General features: G+C 36.5%; 2 protein-coding genes across 2 annotated transcripts in view; one reads left to right on the top strand and one right to left on the bottom strand.

Moving 5' to 3' along the window:
- Nucleotides 1-11,729, top strand: part of LOC129277463 (glomulin-like) — a 27,943-nt gene extending 16,214 nt beyond the window's left edge. The window contains exons 9-16 of the mRNA XM_054913636.2: nt 442-659; nt 1,051-1,135; nt 1,537-1,668; nt 2,787-2,945; nt 4,045-4,151; nt 5,021-5,220; nt 7,427-7,509; nt 8,597-11,729. Coding sequence (XP_054769611.2) covers nt 442-659; nt 1,051-1,135; nt 1,537-1,668; nt 2,787-2,945; nt 4,045-4,151; nt 5,021-5,220; nt 7,427-7,509; nt 8,597-8,728 — 1,116 coding nt within the window. The 3' untranslated portion in view covers nt 8,729-11,729. The remainder of the gene's footprint in view (nt 1-441; nt 660-1,050; nt 1,136-1,536; nt 1,669-2,786; nt 2,946-4,044; nt 4,152-5,020; nt 5,221-7,426; nt 7,510-8,596) is intronic.
- Nucleotides 11,488-26,373, bottom strand: LOC129277945 (D-galactonate transporter-like). Its single transcript, XM_064110134.1, has 8 exons — nt 25,912-26,373; nt 24,567-24,704; nt 23,429-23,719; nt 19,626-19,680; nt 16,956-17,144; nt 15,495-15,797; nt 14,020-14,701; nt 11,488-12,934 (listed from the first exon to the last, which is right to left on the bottom strand). Exons 1-7 carry the CDS (start codon nt 26,256-26,258, stop codon nt 14,291-14,293), a joined length of 1,734 nt encoding a protein of 577 aa, XP_063966204.1. The 5' UTR covers nt 26,259-26,373; the 3' UTR covers nt 11,488-12,934; nt 14,020-14,290.

The following is a 26,373-nucleotide window of genomic DNA, read 5'->3' as shown; positions in this document are numbered from 1 at the left end:
GGACTACAATTCCAGTATCTGAGGGTGATATAAGAGGCATTGTAAAGGATGCATTATTTACTGAATACTATTATGGTTGAAGTACATGGCTTCTTTTTGCCGCTTCCTGGCTTGATCTGGTCAATGTTTAGAATGTGCACAGCCTCAATGGTGGTGAGAACGTCAAGCCCAGGTTAATTCTAAGTCCTTTGGGCTTTTTTCCTGATGAGTCCACTGCAACTGCTTCTAGCTAAGGAAGAGCGGTGGTGGGTTGGGGGCTTTGGTTCCTGTAACCCTCCCTCTAGAGCTGAAGGGACTGTCATGACTATTTCTAGGTTTCCTATGAAGTTTTTTTAAAAGGCTAGGAACAGATGGTGAAAGCCCCAAGGTGCCAAGTCTCTGTCTCTACTTTATTTTGTCTATTATTGTCATTGCTTTGACATTATTTGCCTCCATTCACAGACCTACCTGTCAAGGCTTCAGTTTAGCTTCAACCAACTCCTCTGCTACGGCCGAGACTTCAATCTCCCTGTAGCACCCTCCACGGAAGCTGATGATCTGCTTGAGGATGACCAAGGTCCAGGAGACATCACAGGTCTTCCTGCTCTAGGTCTAGGATGCTTTGTCTATCTGGTCCAAGTAGAAGAGATAGAAGATGATAGACTTCCGACAGTTTACAGGTATGTACAGTTTCCCTTGTGCTCAGAAACTATTACGTGGTTGATGGTGATCTGACATTTAATACATCCATGAATTACTTCATGCAGGACAGGTACATTGTTCTTGGGGTAATGAAATGACACATCCCATTGTTGTAGTGGGAGCAGATTTCTTGCAATGCAGCTTAAATTCTAAAACATCAATTTTGTGTCCAGATGCTTTTTAATACAAGATTTATAGTCTACAGAAATGGGATTTCAACTAAATTTAACAGGATTCAAAGTGATTGGCACTCAAGAATGGGTCACCAGTCATGCGTGAAGTCGTGCTTAACTTATGGACGGCTACAGGAAGCGGCCAGTCCCACGGTTAGTGCAGTAATTACCATTAACCAACTGCTTTTCATTGCAGTTCTGACTATCTGCTACAACTCACAAGTATGTACATAGCAGCCTTACTGAGGAAAGCAGAAGAAGAGCCTGTCTTCAAGGGTTTGGTGAGTACCAAACAAAATTCAATCTAGAGAATATTATTATATTGAGAGAGAGAGCAGTTGACCATTTCCTGTCAGTGCTGACAATTTGTCATTATCCGACAGACACCTTTGTTTGTCAGCCAATGAAAATAAAGGAAAGATTGACTCAGTTCTGACAAATTGTGGGACAAAAATGTTGATGAAATGTCATGCAGGGGGTGCAGCATCTATCCATTTTAAAATTCATGCGTAACTTTGACTGTATTTTTGGAAGTCGAGTGTGTTTCTCAATTGCATCATCATCATTAATATGATTATTATCAACATCATTGTTAGTATTATTGTTGTTATATTTATTATTGTTGTACTTTTATTTTTATCACTTTTGAATTTCCCTTTTGTCTACCATCTTTCCCTTGCAGACTCTACTGTCATTACTGATGGATGGAATTGAGGATGGTGGACTATACCACAGAATCCTAGATAACACATTCTATGAAGACCTCCCACAAATGCTATCGGTTGTTATGGTCATGAGTCCTCTCAACATTGTTGTAAGTAGGCATACATATATGCATATTAGGAGTTTAAGCATGTGCTGTTATGACAGAAATAAACCCCTCTTTCAGTTTTGTACCATAATACTTCACTCACAGAAAAACATTGATTTAAAGTTTGTTAGAATTTGGTTTTTTGGGGGGAAGAGGGGGGTTTCACCGACTCAAATTCTCGGTCGGGATTCACTGATTTTGCCGTTGCTTTGATTTGTATATTTACATATTATTACATTTACAAGGCATTTAAACAGATGAATAAATGTCATATTTCGCTCGCTACTTTCAATCTGAGACGGGGTAAACATTTGCCATGTTGCCCTCCCCGGGCTTTGCCCATAGGAATACTGTACAACACAGAGGGCAACATTGGCCATATTTCTGCTAGTGCGCTTGCGAAGTAGGAGCCGATTTTGATCGCTAATTTCAGTATTTTCGAAATCTGGTTGGAACCAGTTTGCAAACCAATGCATTGTAGATAATGCACGGCGCGGCCAGTGCTTACGCATTCCAAGCTGATCAAACCCAAGCGCAAGATTTTTACGCGTTAAGTGTATCTGTGCGCCATGCATGATGCGCGACTACGAGTGGTAACAATTTACGTCACAATTGCCGGGCATGCCAGGATTACTAGTACTTCATCAAGTTCATGAATAACCTGACATCAGAAGTAGTAATAAGCAAACAGGCAAATAAATTGTTCCAAACAATAGCTTCAATTACACATTATACAGCTATTGGTAATAATACTATTGACTGACTCTTCTTTTGGGAAACATCAAATATATTGCCCTAAAAAGAACCATATTGCCCTCGTCTAAAGACTGGCCAATATGATTCTCTTGCGGGCAACATATTTGATGTTCTCCTCAAGGCCAGTCAATATTATATAATTACGTAATTTTACAAATGTTTATTCTTCATGCTTTAGTCAGTTGATCAATTCTTATTTGTTACATACTAAGGAGTCGCCCTAATGTATTCAAGCTCTTGCTCCTTATTGGCTCCCTAAAACTATACCTTTAATTATTGTGTACTTTTGAAACATTATATTTCTAACATTGTTTGAATCAATAAAGAAATGAAACTTAATAAACAAAATAAATTCCCTTCCACAGAGGCAAGAGGCTTTAAAGGTCTTCCCTGTCTACATTCGTAAGTTTGATTGGAAAGGCCGTTACAGGTTACTGCGGCTCCTGCTGAAGAATACTGTCCATTCTGGTGTTTGTGGGATGGTCATCGGGATGGCCAAGGATTACGTCCATCACACCTTACAGGTAGGCATGGTAATTTCATTGTCAGTTGATCTTAACCTCAATCATTCAAATTCTTGGGCGGGAATTAGATCTAGGCTGGAGACAATTCGATTGGCCAAGTGGAGAGTGACATACAATTATGTATACTGATTCATATTTATGCTTACCGCTGAAAATAAACAAATGCAAAACAAAATTCCAAAAGTCTCTCGCATTGTAATTGAGTAAACATTTATTGTTCATATCAGTTTTGTTTATTTTTCTATTCAAGATTCTTAAGCATAAAAAATCATAACATTCTATTGACATGTGTGAAATAATAAATATAAACAATGAAAAGGAAACGTACAAAATGAGAAAAAGAGAAAATTTATATCTACTGCAGGGCTCTTATAATGGTATGCTCTGTGTAGTACTGTGAGGGGTTTGTTGGTCTGTAATAATGCCACTTCAGCTAGGAATTTATCCACACTGCTGCACTCAACCCAGGTGAGGTAAATTGAGACCTGGGGGGCGTTTCATCAATATTTTCGTCCGACAAGTTGTCAGATCTGATATCTTTCCTGGATTCTGATTGGTTGAGAAGCACTGTTACTATAGTGACTGTCGGATAAAACAGGACTTGTCGGATAAAACGTCCGACAAGTCCTTTCATGAAACGCTCCACTGGCAGGAGTCATTCCTTGAAATCCTTCAAATAATTGCATGCTGTAAAAGATGGGAACCAATGCTGGAGTAATAATATCCAAGTCCTTTGTGAGTGCTTACTGGGGCCCGTTGCAGAAAGAGTTGCAATCAATCGCAACTCCAAAAATCATGCGCAACTTGATTTTCAACCAATCAACAGCGCGCATTTTTGACTTGCGATTGATTTTTTGACTTGCGTTTAAACGCAACTCTTTCTGCAACGATGTTATATCATAATGTGATAAGCGTTGTATGAGAACTGTATATTGTATATTGAATTTTTGATTTCTTCTAAGTTGAAGTTTTACTGTCTAACAACATTGGATGTGAATATTTAGACTGAACTGGAGTTTTCTTCTGTCTCAGATATCTCAGCTTTCTAAGCAATAGACAGTAATATTTCTAATATTTCTGTTATGATTTTATCACACAGCATCATGACAATGACTGGTTTGTTGGTCATCGTTTAGGGGATCTATTCTCTCTTATCTTTTCATTACCCAACGGAGCAGAGAGTGACATGCTGGAATTGTCTGACAAGTAAGTAGTTTATCCATGGAGCATTGTGGCCCAGTGGATTAGTCTGAGTTTGAAACAAAAGATCATTGGCTCAAATCAAAGTGTAATTTCTTTCGGCAAGATATTAATCCACATTGTGCCGCACTCAATCCAGGTCAAGTGAATGGGTACCTGGGCAGGAATTTATTCCTTGAAATGCTTCCGCGCTGTAAAAGGCTGCGGGGTTAGAGCCAGGGTAATAATATCCAAGTGCTTTGGAAGCGCATAGGGATGTTATATCATATGCGCTAGACAAGAACTATGATGTTATCATTATCGTTATTATCATTCCAAGAATAGTGAACATATACATCGAGAGTGATTGAAGTTAATTTATTAGCATCAGTGCTTAAATTTGTCTTTCATTGGTACAAACTTAAATTAAACATCAAGTGGAATATGAGTCCATGTTAATGGAACAGGTAACAAACAGTCATATGTCCTACTTTGTTATAAAGCAAAAACATGGATCAGTTGTGATAACTTCAGAACCTGTACCCCCCCCCCACTCCCTGTGAATTCTGTCTCTAAAGATCACCCAAGGGAGACAGCAAAAATCATCTTTATGAGTAGGTGGTATGGTAAAAGGTAAATGGTGGGGAATTTTTACCTGATTGCTAAGAAAGCATGAATGATTGTAAGCAAGCAACCAGAGGACCGACGGCTTAAGGTTCTCTCCGAGGGACCTGGTAATGAGGATTAATGGCTTTATACCAAAGGGCACTAGAGCACCAAGTGGGACAGTGTGGACATGCTCCTTTGATACATGTTTCAATGGGGAAGCCAACCTTGTGGTCTTCGTAGACGAGTTGTTGATAAAACAGGTTTGAAAATTGTTATTTGAATCACAGGGTTATGGCAGCTCTCAACTGTTTACGTTTTCTTCTCCTGCGGGATCCAGCAAGTGTGAACGAGACCGGTATCTGGTCCCACATACCTCACGTAGAGAGGGGCTTCATTGACCCTCTTCATACCGGTATCAATCTTTCCATTGCCCACTATCAGACCAGGATGACAGCCCTCATGGATGAACACAAAGCACGAGGAAAGAGTAAGTGATGAATATTGTCGCATGGTCGTTATTAAAAAGCCTTGTATCTCAAAATTTAAAATAAAAGAAATTAGGGCAGCTAAGATTTAGAAATATGACAATGGTGGCAGCCTCATATTGTTTGAAAACATATCTGTAGAGAAATGTTTCATGGCAAAACAATGCTGCCACCTATGTCATAACTCTTAAATTCAGCTTTTTCTGAGCCATGTTTAGTATTTTTTTAATTTTTTAACATCTCACAATTGAAATGTGATAATCCATCAAAAAAGCAAAAATAGGTCACTGCCAAGGTCCTCTCTAATTAGCCAAAATAGTGCTTTGCTTCTAGAAAATTTAATTTATGAAATGACTTGTCAACAAATATTATTTGTCTTCATACTTTCAAACTTTGAAGTTGTTAAGTTGAACCCAATGCAAGATTCAAGAGTTTGTTTTACTTGATGTTTTTCTGGACTGCTTAGAGGTTGATCCTAGTTTGCAAACTATGTGTGGTAATTAAACCAAAGTCGATAGTAGACCAAGTGGATTTAGTCATGGTGTTAGATGATCTGTGGGTCAGACCAACTCCTAGTAGACCAAGTGGATTTAGTCATGGTGTTAGATGATCTGTGGGTCAGACCAACTCCTAGTAGACCAAGTGGATTTAGTCATGGTGTTAGATGATCTGTGGGTCAGACCAACTCCTAGTAGACCAAGTGGATTTAGTCATGGTGTTAGATGATCTGTGGGTCAGACCAACTCCTAGTAGACCAAGTGGATTTAGTCATGGTGTTAGATGATCTATGGGTCAGACCAACTCCTAGTAGACCAAGTGGATTTAGTCATGGTGTTAGATGATCTGTGGGTCAGACCAACTCCTAGTAGACCAAGTGGATTTAGTCATGGTGTTAGATGATCTGTGGGTCAGACCAACTCCTAGTAGACCAAGTGGATTTAGTCATGGTGTTAGATGATCTGTGGGTCAGACCAACTCCTAGTAGACCAAGAAGATTTAGTCATGGTGTTAGATGATCTGTGGGTCAGACCAACTCCTAGTAGACCAAGTGGATTTAGTCATGGTGTTAGATGATCTGTGGGTCAGACCAACTCCTAGTAGACCAAGTAGATGGGAGTCATCCCTGTCAGTAGAAGATTGTGCATATTTGTCTTAAATGTTCATAATTTATGATATTTGAAATATCTGTAGTGATTAGTTTGAATTATCATCTATATAGAGCATTTTAGCGATGCATTAAAAACGCGTATTTTGGTCTGCATCAATTGCCCATGCAGTATCAGAGCATATCCCTAAAATTGACAGAAATCCGACGAATATCCCATAGGCTCCTATACAAAATTTGCCATTGAATATGAGACCGTATTCAATAGTCTAGTGCGCATGAAATATACAACGCATACAACAATGAAAGCAGTGCAATGTGCAGAATAGAGCACTATGACACTCAATGATGTCATAATGAACTACACATAAGTCGCATGTCGACGACACAATTGATCTTAATGAAATGATGATTATATAATGTGATAAGTGATATGACTTGTTCAATCACATTTCTCCCTCTTTTTTGTTGGGGGGGGGGGGTTGGGATAGATGATAATTATATTGGATGGCTTTTGGAATACCAGAAATTTTCCACTGGTTAGGGCCGATATATGGAATATTTTCCCAAACTCTTGGAATATTTCTGGTATTCCATTCTGAGCAATCCAATGTAATATAATTGTTTAATTTTTGTCTTTTTGAAAAAAAAAAGATGAAAATGAGCATCTGTACCTTCCAATATTCTGACTATGGCTTACATTCCTTTCTGGAGAAATTTTTGTCCAAGTTTGTCATGAATATTCATGGTGAACATTCATGATCAGATCAATTGCATCGATTGATCAGATCAATTGCAACTCTTTGTAAGACTGGGGATGTAATATAGTTTTCCTAGGATTTCACTGCTTGTTGTACTGATCAGTCCTTATCTTTCCCAGAGATTGGGATTCATTATTTAGTTAAATATTTCTTTATTTTTTTTCAATTCTCATTGTATATTTGTCTTGTATCATTTTGTACTTCTTGTTATGAACAAAATACTGGCAATTGCCAGTGAAGTTCTAATAAATTCAATTCAATTCAATTCAATTCATGATATATGAAATTTGAAATTTTGTGTAGAATATTTTGAATTGTTTTCATTTTTATCTCTGATACCAGATAAATCAGGACCTGTGCCTTCTGGTAGTCTGACTGTGGCAGGCCATCAGCTTCCAGTTATGCCGCCTTCTCAACAAATGCATGTAAGTCTGTGTAATCAGGTTTTCAAAGACTTGGTAACAGAACATTTGCTCCTGCGACAATTGCTCTGGGCTTTATTTTGTCTAAGATGTAGAATAGGTGTCACAACATTTGCTCACAATATTTCAAAATATTTTTTTTTAGATATGATGTATATTCTTATATTCATTGTTTTTCATTCAATCTGCTTCTCTTTGTATACAAAGGTCAAAGTGCAATTTTTCTGTCAGGAAAAAATAATGACTTTTAATTGATATAGTTGAGGTTGATCCAATCAATCGTAACTCTATGGAAATCCATCAGTGTCATAATTTTTTCTACAGGAAATTTGCACAATGTCAATTGTAAACAAAGAGAAGCGCAGGGAATTTTCAAGAAAACAATGAATGCATGAATTTACATCATAGCTAGAAAATATTTTGAACAAACATGCATAATAGATGTTGACGTTGCTGGCCGTCCATAGTTGCGTTTGATCAGATCAATTGCAACTCTTTGTAAGACTTGGGATGTAATAAAGTTTTCCTAGGATTTCACAGCTTGTTGTACTGATTAGTCGTTATCTTTCCCAGAGATTGGGATTCATTATTTAGTTAAATATTTCTTTATTTTTTTTCAATTCTCACTCTCGTTGCGTGCTATAGAGCTATTTGGAATATTAGATGGTTGACCCATCAGGTCTCTCATGATAGTGAATGTTGATTTTTGTTTTATTATGAATGCAAGAATTGACCAAAAATTTATTCTGATCATGAAGACTGGCCACAATTAAATTGTTATGAGTCTTATAGGCAAGCGATCATTCTAAAAGTATACTGTTGACAACTGGGTATTGTGGCATGCGCCAGTTATCCATCTGCATGTTAATGATACTAACAGATTCAGATCCGAGAATTTTGTGTACTATGATTTTTTTTTAAGAATTGGATATCTCTTGCCTGTGTAAAATATCTTGTTGCTGGCTTAAAGACCATCAACTATGTAAATTGATGCAAAGATTGTTGAAGACTTTTATTTTACCATATGTGCACAGGCTTATGTCCTTCGTATCTGATTTGTTCATTGATATAATTGAATTCTTTCCAACAGGTAATGAAGTCAGCGTGCTTTACCTACGAGCTGATGCAAAGCATTGTGGGACGGGTTCGGGACATCCTGTCTGCCAACGAGAGGTCGTCAGATCCCACAAGGTCAGAGGTCAAAGATGAAAGCATGAGTTGATGGATAGTGAACACTTTGACTACCATGGTCTGATATGGATCAAATGACATCATCAGGTCAAAGGTGAAAGCATCAGTATGTTGATGAGACAGCTTCAATGAGAATACTATGTGTGAAAGTATACTCAAGACTGCTTGAAAGGACCACATGATGTGATCACCTGTGCTCAGACATGATAGTTAGAAGTAAGAGAATTAGAATGGAATACATGGCATCATCTGTATGCCGTTTCAAAGGTCTAAGATGAGAATGTTACGAGACAGTGTCATAGGTCAAAGGTCAAGTATCAGTTTTATCAAACACAAAAGGTAATAGTAAGTAAATGAGAATGGAATATGTATTTCATATGTTGAAGGTATAAGCATAAGAATGCAGACGGTGTCAATTGTCAAAGCATGAGAATGTTTAGAGACAGTGTCAAAGGTCAAATCAATAGTTGATCAAGACACTTTGTGAAAGGTCAAGTGCAACTCTGTCCAATAGTAGGTCAATGGTAAAAGCATGAGATGGTCAAGAGACAGTAGAAAAGGTCTGACATAGGTCAAAGGTCAAGGCATAATTGATCCACAGTTTTAGAGGTTAGGTGTACCGCTGAGTCAGGTCAACGTTCAAAGTATGGGATGGTCAAGAGAAAGTATAGAAGGTCAGTTGCACCTCTATGTCATAGGTTAAAGGTAAAAGCATGAGATAGCCGAGGGACAGTATGAAAGGTCATGTGCACCTCTGTGCCCTAGTTCATACAAAGCAAGAGATGGTCTAAAGACAGATTCTTGACAATCATTTCCACTTTGCTTTTGTCATAGTTGATAGTCAAAATTTTTGAGTTGGCAGAAGAGAGATTTTTGAAAGTCATGCTTTGATTATGAAATTTTTGTTTACTTCCATCAAAATTCAGAGCTCATGTTTTTTAAGAAATATTCTGGATGGTACTAAATTTTCACTTTGCTTGAATGGGATTAAGGAATTCACCAATGGAGTTTATGTAATGAGTGGGTCAAAAACAGTGTGTACTTAGAAATGAGGGCTGAGTTAATGATCCATTAGATATACTTGACTTCTATTAGGAAGAACGTTTGATTTTGCATCATTAGATTTTGGAATATGACAATAGATACACAAAAAAAGGTAATTCATTTATGTGTAGTTCCAGTCCCATACATTCATTTCTCTATGCAGTGTACGTGACTTGGCATAATGGCATAATCAATATAGCAATTACTTGCATCAAACATCCATTTTTAGATGCATTGGAAACAACACCTTGAGACCAGGGACCTGTAACATAAAGCTTAGCAATTGATTGTTTGGCTGATTTCTGTGAATATCCTGCATTGATTATTGTATATGATCAGTTGCAAAGATCAATGCTACAATAAGATTTTTCTTACGGGGTCCAAGGTCCTATTTCATAAAACCTTACTATTATGATAACTTTGCTGTAACAATAATTACTGTGAACTGTGAATTACTGTGAATAAAAGAAACTCTATATTGCTGCAAAGCGAAACAATCTAAGTTTGATGCATATTCACCGCTTGCCAACTGAGTATTTTGCTTAAAAATAAATAAACCAAATTAAAAGATTTCGACGAGGCTTTATTGAGCTATTAACAGCCTGAATTATGTTAGATTTCCAGATTATCAGTATCATTTTAGTGTTCATTTTGCAGAGGAAAATTACTCTGACAATCATTCAATGCTCAAATGGATGGAGACCTGCAGCTGTCGACTACTGTTTTGTGATTTCTCTGTTTGGCTCTTACTTGGACTCAATTGCTATGTCAGAAAAGACTGTTACACATATCCTGAATGCAGAGAGAGAGATGGAAAGCTGAACCAAATAATCAGGAAATAAAACATGGTAAATAAAAGTCCAAAGTTGTAGGTTTCATAAATTCAAGCATCCATGAAAAGCTACTAGTGAAAAAAGGCAATAAAATTACCCAGGGTTTTTTGTGTGTAAAAACCTATGGAATCACAACACTTCTAAAACAGAATGACGTCACGGTCTTCAGGCCAGCATGAAGTCAATTTTTTAAGCATGATAAATTGGAGCTATTTTTCAGCAAAATACTCAGCTGAGCTGCTGTGAAAACAAAGGAAACAGTGGTACTCGTGATATCAAAGAAAGGAAAGCCTCTATTAATTGAATTATGATTTTTTTTCTTCTCTTTTTATTGGTTTTTAAAAATATTTTGAATGAAGGTTTGTTTAATTCCTCTTGGAAAATGTAAAATCCTCAATATGATTCGCTTTGATCTGATGGAGATCCCCTTCATCATTAAATCTTTTAAAAGTGAGGTTTTTTTTTGTTTCATAATGAAATACTTGCAACATCATCAGCTCCCTCATTTGCATACAGCCTAGAATGTGCATAAATCTGTTCAGTAAAAAAGGTCTCCCTTTGTAATTTCATCTTGAAGCAGCATTAAAATATAAATAAATATAATAGGAGCAATATAGACATTTTCTTCATCAATATTTGGGCTATCAAAATGGCGAAGTGCATGGAATGCATTGTTTATTCACATTCTAGTTTTCACAGGAGTAACACTGATATTACAATACAAATTTAATTGCTTTATTTGTGAATTCATTATGATACATATGGTTAATATTATTTCAAAATATTTTTCAATTTATCATTCATATTAATTTTGATAGAAGCATCAATGATGTGACCAAAAACACAAATATCTCATTGTTATAAAAATAATGCAAAGAATATTACTTCCAGAAATAGAATTAAATTTAGTAAAAGAAATATTTTTTTTTATATCAGCACAACATAGACTAGTACATTAGAAAGTCATTTGTAACTTTATAAATTCAAACCTTAATCATTGCCTCGCCACTGATTTGTTAAGAAATAATTATATATGCCACAGAAGAAACCAATACTGTTTGCAATTGAAACAATTCAGTAAAAATCAATGATGTAATATGGAAGTGTATTTTCATGGTATTTTGCCTGGAAAAATAAAATATGTTGAAAATGTGATTTAAAGTGAGTGGTTATTATATTGCTTTATTTGGTTTACATGGATAAAAAGTCTGAAATTTTAGGAAGAGCAGAGTGGATGTGAAAAGAAAATATGAATGGTTTTATTCAACTGTCCAGCAGATTCATGAAATTATTGGTAATGTCATGATATATCTAGCTTATTTACAGGAATACATGTATGATTACCTTTATTTATTCATTTATTTGCAAACATCCATTGTGCTATCGAAAGATGCAATAAGGCTACATTCATAAACATGTGTACATAGTACACCCATATATAATAAATCCACAATAATTCAGGTTAAATACACTGCGTATAACTACACTATACATATATATGGGCTGACTTACAGCAAAAAGACGTAACTCTTTTTTATGGTTATTTTTTTTTACCAATAATAAAATCAGTTACACCTGTCCAACAGATTCTTAACTTGACCCTTTGCGTTCTGATGTTGCAAATTTGCACATTCGTACAATGAAATTTAACAATTGTAATAATTAGTTTTCTCCTCTACATACATATTAGAGAAGCTAAAAAATTACAATAGTTCTTGTTAAATATCTATATAATAATCATAAGTATCAATGGTGCAATATGGAAATCTTGAATTAAAGAAAATAACATGGAAACAATTGTCATTATTATCCCCCCAAAATTAATTCAATGTGCAAAGAGTTGATTCAATTTTTAAAAAAGCAAAACAAAACTTCACATCTCGGTCGATTTGATTGGAAGAAAATTATTAAACATCAAATTTCTCAAAATTGCTGTTTCAAGTTGAGGCCTTTTATTTGTCAACAGTCAACATTCAATTTATCTGACAAAATGTTGCTTTGAAAGCTAAAAAAAAATTATGTATGAAAACATATGCAGTGCTAAGTCAAAGCAGGTTCTGGTGAAATGGTAGTCCAGATACCCTGGCCGTATTTTATTGTCCGCTTAATTCTCCCACACATTTCGCCACTGATTCACATAGTACGTACACACACCGCGCCAGACCATTGATCGCGCGATTCCACAAATCTGTCCGCCCCCAAAAAATGTGTTGAAAAGGGTTAATTTTTGTATAGGTGTGACGCGCCATCAACGTCCGTTGTCGGCGGATTGTTCAATTCAGTCCAGCAGGTGGACTAGTGAAATGGCTGCAAATTGTGATATGACTTTCTATAGAGTGCATGTAAATGAAAAGGATAGACTTCGTTTGTAAGTAATACAAAAGCAATATCAATTAAGTGCAATTTATTCATGTTTGCAAAAATGACAAAATATTTAAATGTCAACAAAAAACCCTTGGGGGATATGTATACACAAGTGTATTTCAGCTCTTTCACACACAGTTATTGCAATTTTGAGAAAAATCTCAATAAACAATATGAATTTGAATAGGAGAATTCATGTTAATTTACATTCTTTTAGGATAATTCTGTGATTTGCCACAAGTATGAATTTTCTCAATGGTAAATTTGTATTGATAAATCTGACATTCTGATTCTTACAAGAAAGACCTTTGATCTAAAATCAAAATATTCTCCCCATTAAAGGGGAATCCAGCCTTGGCCATAAAATGTTGTGTTGGGAAGGAGAAAAATAAATTAAACAGAATAGTGAAAGTTTGAAAGAAATCATACAAGCAATAAGAAAGTTATAGCTGCTTTCAAATTGAGGTCACTAATACTATGTAGATTTCAAATTGGCAACTAGGTAAGTAAATTATGGCAAGGGGCAAGGACAACTTTCTCATAGGCCATGTATTGTTATCAGGGATTTGTGGTTTTCTCCTAAGTACCCATTCCCCTGGGGCAGTAATCTAAATATAACCCAGGAAGTATATTGTTTTATGTCCTCATGAAAGAAAAATATAATTTGCAATAAAACTTTTGGGAAAAATGACATTTTAGCCATAATATGTATTGGAGTACATGGAAGAGTAGTCCTTGCCTTACATCACTATGACATCCCATATGCGGCCAATTTTAAGTCTCCATGGGTATAGTGATTACCAATATTTACAACTTTAAAAAATTCATAACTTTCTTGTTGTTTGTCCAATATTGTTCAAACTTTCACCTATAAACTTGTCTGATTTTTCTTTTCCTTATACAAACAAGTTTTTATTTGGGTTGGATTCCCCTTTAAATAATAGCAGTTAAAAATCCATTAAAAAAAGAGTGCAAATAATTACCATTGTATATTAATGAAAATATCAAGAAATAGTTTTCTTAAAAAATAATAGTTTGAAATGGAAATATTTCATTAGGACGTGAAAAGAAGTTCAAAGACCTCAATCAAAATCAATGTATAAAAGAATACACTGCAGTTTTATCTACGGCCATACCGTCTAAAGATCAAGATTGCTATTTCATTTCTTCTTTTTTCTTACAATTAAAATTTTGTTTACCAGAAATGATCAAATTTATTTCCATTTAATCTCACAATATGTAAGTTTCATTTGAGTGTTTTGAATTTAGTTACGTTTCTCTCAATATGAGAGGAGTACTTGTATGGCATTAATTAGAAATTCCATGTGTGACTGTGTAAAACATTAATAGCTCTAACTAAGTATAGGGGTAATTGTTTCATTGGCGTTTTGATCCTCTGTCTCGTCCTGGTTCTTATTGTCACCATAACGTCGTCGGGAGCACGCCATCGCAAAAAGACCTACTGTGAAGAGCACGGTACCCAATGAGATCAGCCCAATCACAGCCATGATCATCGCATACCGGAATCTCATTGCCTGCCGTAGCGCCGGCAGGGTGATGTTGAGTGTCCCACCAACGGTGTTGATGAGGCAGTAGTAGACGGCGAAAAAGGACGGGCGGAGACCTGGAGGAATGAGCTCGGTGAGTGTTGAAACAGTGCCTCCAGTCCACGCGTCGGCGATCGACGTCCCGACAGCTGCAGCGGCGAAGACAGCAGGGGGCTCAAGGAAGAAGATGAGGGTCATTACAGGAGCGCAGATGACCTAAGAAAGTAATGACACATTGTGATGACTATATCAGAAATGTAAGTAATTGGAAGCTCTGTTAATTTGATGGAATTAAGGTTGGCCTACCAATTAACTTTGCCTTAGTGAAGGCCAATGTCATAAATGAGGACTGGTCTCTTTCCATCCATGATGAATTCAATTAATGACCCGCCAAACATTTGACTTCTGCTCTTTATCTCTGGTGCAGTAGACATAACTATACTCTGAATCATTAGGTGATTGTATAACAAACATTTCAATGAAAAACTGTCCTTTATGTATGAAAGGTTGGGTTCAACACATTGAGGGATGCATTCACAAAAGGTTATGCGATTATGATCATATTTGATGGGTTGAACGGAGTCGAGTCATGAGTACTTTCTTTAAAAATTGAAAATTCATAATGTGGTTATTTTCTTTTTTTAAATATGATAGGCATTTTCAAAATAACAGTGGGACACCAGATTTAGTCTCGTAATCAGGAATGACACACTTTTACGAGGAAGGTGGATTTGACATTGAGGTGGCAATTAAGTGCCACCTTCTTAAATTAGATGTCACCTCAGAAGAGCCCTATAATCAAATTGAAATGGTTGATGTCATCAAGTGCCATGTTCATTTACAAAGTGTGTTCCATGGATTATATTGCATGCCTTGACCTTGGTCTTAATGATTGAACCACCTTATCATTGACCTTGCTAGTTAATGTCTTAACTACATCACTATTACTGTATTGCTAATTGAAACATGGAGTCCCTAAGCCAAGAAACTTGATTGAGTGTCGGCTTACGGATAAGGCAATCTGTATACACATCCTTCCTTCCAACCCGTATCTCCTCCGGGCGACATCACTCAGTATCCCACCAAACAGTATCCCACCAAAACCAGACAGAATCGGAGTCCAGCTCAGGTAGTTATGCACGTGGAAGTGAGGATAGTAGTGCAGCAGGTAATTGTTGATGTTGTAGTTGAAGATGTACGTTGCACCGAAGCGAAGGGCAGAGCCCAGACTGAGTGGAATGATGGTGGCCCAGTTCTGGAAGACGAGCTGCTCGCATCGTCCCATCTTGATCATCGACTGGGAAGTCTGTTTCTGAAATATAGACAATAGCATGGTCTTTTTATAAGCATTTTCCAAATGTACAGATGAATAATTTGTTTTCTGCCCATTACTTGTATTCGAATGACACCATTCAATTAACTTGTGACTAATTCACCAAAGTTTTCACATATCACACCCATAGTATTCTGAAAGAATTGCATTGGTTACCTGTTAATTTCAGAATAACATTCGAGATACATAGTGTTTAAAGCATTTAATGCCCAAGATTCTAGTTATCTTTCAGAATTGCTTTCCTTTAAATTGCCATCAACCTCACACAACCTGCAAAGTGATTAGGATAGATTCCTGTTAGTTGAAAATACCCAACTCAAAAACCAAAGCAACTCTTGGAGACTGTGCATTTAGCTACGCAGCTCTTGGTGGAACCAACTTCCCCTTAGAATTAGAATGGCCCAATCTGTACCTGTTTTCAAAACATTATTGAAGACACATCTGTGTGGGGAAACATTTAAGTATGATACTTCTTAGTAAGTAGTATATAAGCAATAGGAGTAACCAAAGCGCAGTAGAGTATATAGTGGCTGTGCCATACAAATTTATCATATTACTAGTATTTTTAATATCATTATCAGAACCTGTATTTTACTATTGGTAACAACTTTTATGAAACGAGGTCCAGGAATATATGACAATGTGGTAATCCATCATGAAACTTTATCTCTATTCCATCAATTATGATTATACATAAAGCAGGGTCACCTCCTTGGCCGAACGTGATAGGGGAAGGACAATATTGTGCCCCCCCTCACATTTTTTTTCATTCAAATGTACACTCCCACATAAACACCCATACACACCACCACCACACACACACCCACACAGAATGTCTAAACACTTGGGCCCGTATTTTGAACTGTGTTTTAAGTTTAGCTGTGGTATGAAGTTGTAGTTTAACTATGGATAGCCAATTTTGACACAATTAAAGTTTCAAATTATCAGCTCATTTGCCACTCAAATCACTCATAACTGCTTGGGAATGATGAATAAGACAGTTGTTTTCACCACACAAGAAATATACAATGTAAATGACATTATAAAAAAAAAATGGCTTCCCATAATTTAGCACAGAGTGAATTAGGCCATGTTCTAAGTTAAACTGGACGTCAGAATAAGGACCATTGGGCTTACCTGAATAAGTTTAGCAGGGTTCTGCAAGGTGAATAGCGTGATAATAGCGACAACTACTCCTGGGAAGCCAGCAACCCAGTAGACCCACCGCCATCCGGCCACCTCTTTCAGGAAACCCAACCCATAGGCTAGGGCATAGCCTATGGCAATGCCACTGTTTAATATGCTCATCGCCAGACCACGCAATTGCTGAAAGCGGATCAAAATTGAGATATATATTTTGATATGGAGCAAAAAGACCAAAAATCAGAATCAAATAATATTCCATACATTTCGTGAAGATGGCATATCATGACTTTAAAAAAGTAGCATTTCTAAATCAAAAAGTATTACCTGATATGTTTCACATTTATCTTTTTTAAAGGTGAGCTTAATGCTTATTTGTTCGTTTTAATGCATCATCACAATTTAATCTCTTAATAATTTCTCACAATTCGATAGGTAGCTTGTATGACCGCCCTTAGCTAAAAACTAGAAAATCTTATTAAATTATACACGTGTATTGAACATTTAACCAATCAGGAGACTGAATGTCTTTCTAAGAGTAAACCCTTGGTCAGCCCTGGCGGAGACGGGGGGAGGAGGGGGCTAGTGGCCAGAATAAAAAGGGGAAAGATGAATAAAAGGGAAGGAGAGAATGAGATGAAAAGTTAATAAAACGAGGGGGAATAATTGGAAAGTGAAAAAATAAACTTTCAGGTCATAAATAACTAAACATTTTACTCGCATTGCCTTAAGTGAGATAATCTGCTCAAGAGGATTAAATGGGGCTCGAAATATACTGTTTTCTAGTCAACTTGCACAATTACTTTGCTCGTGATTCGAGTTTTCATTATTTTGATTTGGCGATATCCGCATTCTGTTCATGATTTTTTTATATAATGCTGATTCCAACTCGCGCAACAGGCTTGCATCATTTTATTAGCGAGATAAACCCTTCATGAATTCCCACAAAAAATCGGCCCTGATCATGTCTCCTTTCTAGGTATATTACAGGCCTAAATCAAATATTTTCAGCCCTTTTCGGTCACATTGTTTAGTTAGATACACATTCTGTTCATGATTACGAGAGGTGCTTTTAATGTTCCATTTTATGTCTAAATCTCAAAAAGTCATACGCTACATTGTGCCCGCCCAATTTGTAGGCAAAATACACTATTACCCAGCAGCCATTGTTGCCGGCTATCACGAATAAGCGTGAGCAGTATTGTGATATAATCCTGATTGCAGAAAGGTTTATAGCTAACATAGCTTTGTAATTTACATGATTAACGTGTTCCTTTTATAGAAAAGCAAGGGCGGAAATCTCTCCCCAAAGGTAGGGGGGACCACGTGCATAAAATCTATCACAATAGATCGAATCATTACATTGGATCAAACTTTAATTTTACCGAAATACATAACTATAATACAAGAAACAGCCATTTCAATTTTTGCTTACCAGAAAGGATAGGTAGTATTGGTAACTCATTTTATTACAATGCTATAAGACATTGGAATTCCCTTCCCAATGATATAAAGGAAATAGGAAACTTTTTGCATTTTAAGAGGAAATTGAAAGAATATCTTTCACTTGAGAGTCAAAAAGAAGATGCAAATGATATGTTGTACGGTTGATTTAGCCTGAATACTGACCTAGTTCTTTTCTCTTCTCTACTAGGTATTATTATGTATTTTACATAGTTTGATTGAAGCTTCGATATGTCCTTTCTTCTATTCTTTCTATTTCTTTTATCTCTTCCTATTCTCCTCTTCTTGTTGTTATTGTCGTCACATTTATGCTGTTGTTCTTCTCCTTATTTATTTCCCTTCGTTATCAGTTTCTTCCGTCTCCTTCTACTCCTCGTCCCCTCTCTTCTTCTGTTCCTCCTCTTCCTTCTCCTTCTTTTCTTCTTCTTCTTCGTTATATTCTTGTATATATCTTATTTATTATCTATATATCTTATTTATTGGAAATAGTAAATTCTGATTTTTTTTTCTTCATTTTTAATATGTAAATAGTATAATTTTAACATTTTATTATCTTAATTCTGTATATTGAGGACCCCACTGGAGATAAGCTTTCGAGCTTTCGTGGGTCAGCCTGTGCAAGCCTGTTTATTTAATGCTACTGTATATATCAGGGGCTGGAAAATTTGACACATAAAAAGGTTATCACCCAAAAAGTAAGATCATCTCGTCCAAAATACATGTTTAATTTCGATTTTGAATGATGTATTTCTTTCCACCTTAAAAAACCAAAAATAGTAGGGGGACATTTTATATTGTGTCCTCCCTACTATTTTGGGTAGGGGGACATGTCCCCCCTGTCCCCCTGGGATTTCCGCCCATGTAGAAAAGTATACTGAAATCACTTTGGATCCAAAGGAGGAACAGTGATGTCCTTAGGCATGTCCGAACTGGGTGTCCTTCCGATTTCATTATTTTTGTTCCTCTTTGCTACTTCTTTGTATGTTTATGTTTGTTCATTTATATTTCTATGTACAATTTTTATTGTGAAGTTCGGAGATAAACACGTAATATAAAAATTACAACAGTAATTCCCATGACAACGCTGCTAAATAGTCAATAAAATTCAAGGGTTTCCTTAATTGTACATTACGATCAAAGAAAAAGGGATTGAAATAATTTTAATGTCGTTAGAAATAGAACGTGAAGTGACTCACTTACCGGTGGAGAGTAAGCTGTTACCAGGGCGACGGAAAACGGGCTGAACGGGGCCTGACTGAGAAGAGATGATATTATTTTCAAATTACAATATTTTGCAAAATGATAACCATATTATACTCGTTATCCAATACAAAATACATACTCAATTTCCAGTTGGATATTGTGTTACTCCAAATAGAAAGAGATCGAGTAATTCTGACCCTACCACTCAAATTTTGCATTGTATACAATCAATCAAACAATGGTCTAAAAAGAATACTCTTAAACTGAACAGTAGTAAAACATAATTCCTTCATATTATATCACGTTTTCGAGAAACAACCCCAATACAGAGTTTAGATCTTGATGAAACATCAACTCCTAGTAGCAAATCATGTAGAAACCTAGGGGCAACCTTTGACTCACGGATGACATTTGAGAACTTTATATCACATAAATGTCGCATTGCATCATACGCTCTTTATCGAATAGGAAACATTCGAAATTATTTGGATAAACCTACAACTGAAAAACTAAGTTCTCTGTCATACATGTATTTCTGTAACAGCCTAATTTTCGGTTTACCACAGCGACAAATAAAGAAACTACAGACTATCCAAAACTCTGCTGCAAGATTAGTTACTCAAACTCGAAAATATGAATCAATCACCCCTGTACTACGAAACTTACATTGGCTTCCTGTTCATTCTCGTATTTTTTTTCAAATTATTAGTTTTTGCATATGAATGCTTCCATGAGATAGCTTTATCATATTTAACCGAACTATTAACTTTACATCAGACTACTCGTACTCTAAGATCAAGCATAAAGCGGCTGTTTGCTATTCCTCCCATTGTTACCAAAACATATGGTGAGCGCTCATTTGCACATGCATCTTCCGTCTTATGGAATGCACTTCCTAATTATATGAGAAATATACATGATTTAGATAAGACTCTGTATTTGTTTAACATGTTATGAATTCAGTGCCCACCACTCTTTACTTATACCTTCTAATTTCCTTCCTTAATTTCATCCAAGTACATAGGGACATGCGTAGCTATGTGTTACGCGCTATAAAAAAACTGAATATTATTATTATTATTTAACATATTAAAAAAAAACACAACTAAAACTGAAACGTGCACGTGGATGCAAGTTGCGGGCTTTTCCACTAAATGGCGAGTTCTGATTGGACAAAAGTTCACAGTGGGCACTCAAAGCGATAGATGTCGCCTCTCCGAGATGACGTCATACATGAATATTCATAAGTGGTTCTGGATGTGGTTTCGGGGTCCCGATTGTGGTAGATACTGATGGATTTGAATGGGGGTTGCGGAACTTTTTCAAAGATGAGGCGGGAGTGTGTGTGAGTGTGTTGCATGGCTATTGACCTTGCAGGTTGCATTCAGATTCTAAAAGAGATGAAAAACCTTCCAGGCCTATTTAGATAAAATTAACTAAGACAGAGGTGGATTTGCATCAATTTTCGACTGTTGATTAGGCCTAATGGTATTTAGCACAAAATTATAAAACTATATATTATCAAACTAGGGCGGAGGCCTACCACCTTTATAAACTTTAAAAAGATATCATTTTCCTCTTCCTTTTTCTTTTCCTCTTTTGTCTCATATTATTTTGTTTTTATAAATCCAATCCTTTTCTCTTCAATATTATTTTTACTCATTTCCTCTTCTTCCTCTTCCCCTTCCTCTTCCTACTCCTTCTTCTTTATTTTCCTTCATTTATTTTCCTCTATTCATTTCCCCCTTTCTCTTGTTTACCCCTAGCTAATACTCTAAGAATGACAGCAAGTCAGTTAAATCACCCTTGTAGCACAGGCTCTGGTTGTAAGCCCGATGGGCAATGATTATGTTGTAACGAGATAGAAAATGAGACTGATATAGAAAGTAAACTTAGATTCTTTGGCCCGTATTCTGATAGCAGGTTTAACTTAAGCTCAGTTTTAAAGTTGTGGTTTAAGTATGGGAAGCCAAAAGTATCAACATTTTTATTAAGTTGTATGTTTCTTGATATGTTCACTGTGCTCTTTCCTAATTCATCGATGGTGAAGACAATCATCTATTTATACTTCCTAGACAATTAATGAATGATTTGAGAGCCGAATGAGCTGAAGTATGATATCTGTACCGCCAGTGATTTATGTAACAATTGGCTATCCATACTTAAACCACAACGTTACACCTGAGTTTAAGTTAAACCTGCTATCAAAATACGAGCCTTTTGGGTTTAAACTCACATAAATTGTTATTAAACATGTTAAGGATACAATACAAATATTTTGATGAGGAATGATGGATGTTGATTGATTTTTCATATAGTTCTCGGACAAGAATATATCTATATGTAAACCAAATACTAAATAAATGATTCATAGAAATAGAGGGAAATGAATATCGGGTATGAAGAGTAGATTTAAAGATGTTTATAAACAATCGAACAAATATATTACACAAATGTTAACGAGAGAGAAACTGATACAACACATATATTAACATTAAACGTAGGCCTAAAGGAAATTATCAATTTTTAGAAAAACACCAAATTGCTTCTGGAAAAAAAAAATCCCTCCGAATTTGGCAAGTTAAAACGTGCGATTTTATGAAAGGGTTGGAAGTTCACGTTTAGGTGTGAAGTTCTTCATCAGTTGTGTATATAAATCATGGCCGATTATATTTTTGTCTAGCCCAACAGAGGTGAAGGCGAGACTTATAGGGATCCAAATGTCGTCCGTCGTCCGTCCGTCACAAACCTAATGACACATAACTCCACAACCGGAAGTCGCTTTTCAACCAAACTTGGATGGTGGATGGACTTGGGGAACCTGCATGTTATGCTGCAGTCGGAGGTCACATGATAAGGTCAACGGTCATTTTTAGGTCAATGTTAAAGTTTACATGCAAGACTAGCTCTCTTATGACACCTAACTCCGCAACCGTAAGTCACTTTTTAACCAAACTTGGATGGTAGATGGACTTGGGGGACCTGCATGTGATGCTGCAGTCGGAGGTCACATGGTTAGGTCAAAGGTCATTTTCGGGTCAATGTTAAAGTTTACATGCAAGACTCTCTTATGACACCTAACTCCGCAACCGTAAGTCACTTTTCATCAAAACTTGGATGGTAGATGTACTTAGGCGACCTGCATGTTATGCTGCAGTCGGAGGTCACATGGTAAGGTCAAAGGTCATTTTCAGGTCAGCATTAAAGTTTACTTGCAAGGCTCTTATGACAAGTGTTATTCCATCCCAGTCATTTCACAATGAAGTTTCGATACAATTCTGTTGCGTGCCCTCGCAAATCACGATATTTCTGGTTATTTTTATAAGTGGGCGAGACACAAATTCGCTTTTGCCTTGTTTTTTTTTTTATAAAGTTCGTCAGTCCTTTTCATGCCAGGCAAGGATAGAATGAACCCATCGTTACTTCGAGGAAGGGAGGGGGTCGCTTATTGCTTATTTTTAAGAGACAGTCACAGGAATGACGTCAGTTTAATTTGTGAGGTAAACAAGAATACAAATGTCTTTTTATAATAGAGATAATCATTAAAGAAATGAATATAATTTATTTTACGTAAGTAAGGTTTAGCGGCCCCAAACTCACATGGTGTTTACCGTAAAACCTTTCAATATTCTCTCCACCATGGAAACCTTCAAAGATCATCTCACTGTTCTTTGTTAAGCTTTGTTCTTTATTCCTTCCTATTTTTTTTCCTTGTTCTCCTCGTTTCCTTTAACTTTGATTACTCGAATTATAAGGGGGTCGCCCCCTGCCCCTCATGAGGTGCAAGCCCCTGCACTTACAAAAGACCAAGAAGAACACGGCAGACATAGACGTGCCAGACCTCCGTGGCGAACCCTGTTAGGAGTGTGGCCAGACTCCAGGCAATGGAGCAGGCGACGAGGATGTTGCGACCGTTGATGCGTCCGTGCTCCATGGCGAAGGTCAAGGGAATCCTCATCAACCCGACGACCACGATGAACGCAGGACCTGCCAGGAGCTGGTACTCGAGACCGGTGCCCCAGTAGACCCAGTGGCATGACGTCACATTAGAAGCGGTGTCGTTCAGATTTACTATTTCCGTCTCCTCACATCTAATGTTGGTGAATGTAAGGATTCAGAATCGTAACAATTCACAGATTAGGGAGCTTACAATGTTGTTAGGAAGTATCAAAGGAATTTACAAACTTTATGATGTCCTCCAAACCACTATGATGGGGAAGTTTACGCTGATCTGATAAGTTTCTTTTGATAAAAGTAGAAAAGATGAGAATCGGGGGACGTTTCATGAAAGGACTTGTCGGACGTTTTATCCGACAAGTCCCATTTTATCCGACAATTACCATAGTAACAGTACCTCTCAGCCAATCAACATCAGAGAAAGATGTCAGATCTGACAACTTGTCGGATGAAAATAATGATGAAACACTCCCCGGATGAAAATCCATTAATAACAGTAATGAATTTTTAAATTGTGACGTAGTACGCGAGCAGCTTCCCCGTGCGCTACCAAGTGATATAAATTTCCCCCCTTTTTAGTGGAATATGACGAATACAAACATTTTTCTTTTAGAAGGGTGTTGATGCTTTTGATGTTATATCCACCGAACAATAAAATCACTTTCAATTTTCATAGAAAATTGCATTTTGGGGAATTTATGACATTAGAGGAGCTCTTCGTCGGAGTCGTCACAAATCAAATGTTTTGAAATTCCTAACTCCTATATTCCTTGTCGGATCTTTATCAAACCTTCACCAATTATAACCAACTTATTTTGGATGGATTTTCTCTTTCCTTGGTTAAACCCCTATATATAGACAGTGGCTCCATGATTACTTTCAAACCGAACACCCTTCCTCTTTTCCTCTTTCCTATATATATACCCCCTTATTGTTTCAATATACTTGGAAAATTACAGGGGGCGGTCGCCCCTGACTTACCTCTGGGGATCGCATATGTATTTCTCACGTTCTTCAACGCTGTCAGTCGGGTCGATGTAGACGGTTGCATTTAAGCAGCTTCGATCACCAAACTCGAGGTCGTCGGCCATTTCCTTGATTACCTCAATTAAAACGTATCTGACGGCGATGATGGTGTGAATTTGGAGGGGAAATGAAACATGGAAAATATAAAACAGATGTTAGTTTTCATTTATCCAGGAAGATAGCCCATGCATGATGCCGCGATCATTACTATCCCGACACAAGCCGTTGTTTTACGCCTTCTTCCGTAAACATAATACTGTTTATTCATTTGCTTTTTGTTTTGTAATACATTATGGATTTGTATACCTTATATGAACATGTTGGAATAAATCAAAGTTAATTAATTTTTACTTGAATAGTATCAGAGCTAAAATAAAAAAAGGATGCTGATTGAAAATATGAAGTCAATACCACTAGAATTCAGATAGGAAGTCGATATATAAATTTACAATTAATTTTCGTCAATTGGACTTATACGAATGATTTTAGATGAAATATATAAAACATAATATTATATTAAGATAAAGTCCATCTTAAATTAAGCTAATAATAAAATATTATTGAATATCAGAATTTTAATTCACCAGAATATAAAAGAGTAAGTCTTCATATTATTATTACCTTTCAAATACCGCGGACAATTAAGTTCTTATCGGAGTTACCGTATGAGAAATCGAAACAGACACCGTAAATGAATAGAATTATCTGAAAACAGCCGATAGCAGTATTTCATTTTCCCAGGTTTGGTAAATAGTTGAAGTCAAGATGATCATCATTTTCAGTCTCTAAATTCATGACGGGTGATTCAAACGACCTTATTCGGTGACAAATAAATCTATTGAGGTATCGGTGAAGTTATCATCTCAGCCTTACCAAGACTTGGAGTTGGAGAACATAAAATTCGTACATGTTGTCTTCATTAGCAATAACTAGAGTTATGTGTGACCACAAAGGTATACGAATGGTATCAATAAATAAAAATGAATCAATTCTCCTTAAATTTTAATATAGGGACGTATGGAACCCTATATCTCTTTCATATTCTGGGAAATTTAGAAAAAAAAATAGATCCTCATTTCATACGAAAGGGCAAAAACTTGAATACGATTTCAATTGAAATTTTGATAAGCCTATGATGGATGTTTAAAAGAGATTCAATAACATGAAAAATGTTGACCCCCACTAATTTATAAAAGTGAGGAAATACACCATTAATAATCAGATTCTTCTTTAATTGAGTTATGAACTATGATATAAACAGATTTTCGTCATAAAACTGTGAAAATAATCATTTACTCACCTGTCCATCTTGTTTGTAGCGTTAAGAAGAGTAATTAATAAAATAACATAGATGGCCTTCCAATGGCCACCAGGCCACTCGATCCCATCCCGAATCTTGGGATCAGAATGCGGGCCTTCGTATGCCGCGTTGACGCATTTGATACTCTGCGAGTCGGCGTTGATGGAGCCATAGGTCTGATGTGGTCCACCATTACTCTTCCTCTCTTCTTCCTCAACCATTGCTGGATCTGACGAATTAATGCCCTTCGAAGGAGGAAGATGGGTAATCCAAACCAAAAAGATCAAGTTCTTCAAGAAGACATGTGTAATACGAAGCTCACTCAGACTCGCCTGCAATATCGACATGCTCTTACTGATAACGATTTATGCTAAGATTGGCCCTGATGGGTGAACCAAAACACACTTTCAAGATCTACGACTCATCTCTCCTAGCTGAATAAATAGGCCTACTGCAATCAGA

Source organism: Lytechinus pictus, chromosome 15 (assembly GCF_037042905.1).
Source record: "Lytechinus pictus isolate F3 Inbred chromosome 15, Lp3.0, whole genome shotgun sequence".
NCBI lineage: Eukaryota > Metazoa > Echinodermata > Echinoidea > Temnopleuroida > Toxopneustidae > Lytechinus > Lytechinus pictus.
The sequence above is the reverse complement of the archived record's forward strand: the minus strand, read 5'-3'. Positions and strand labels throughout refer to the sequence as shown.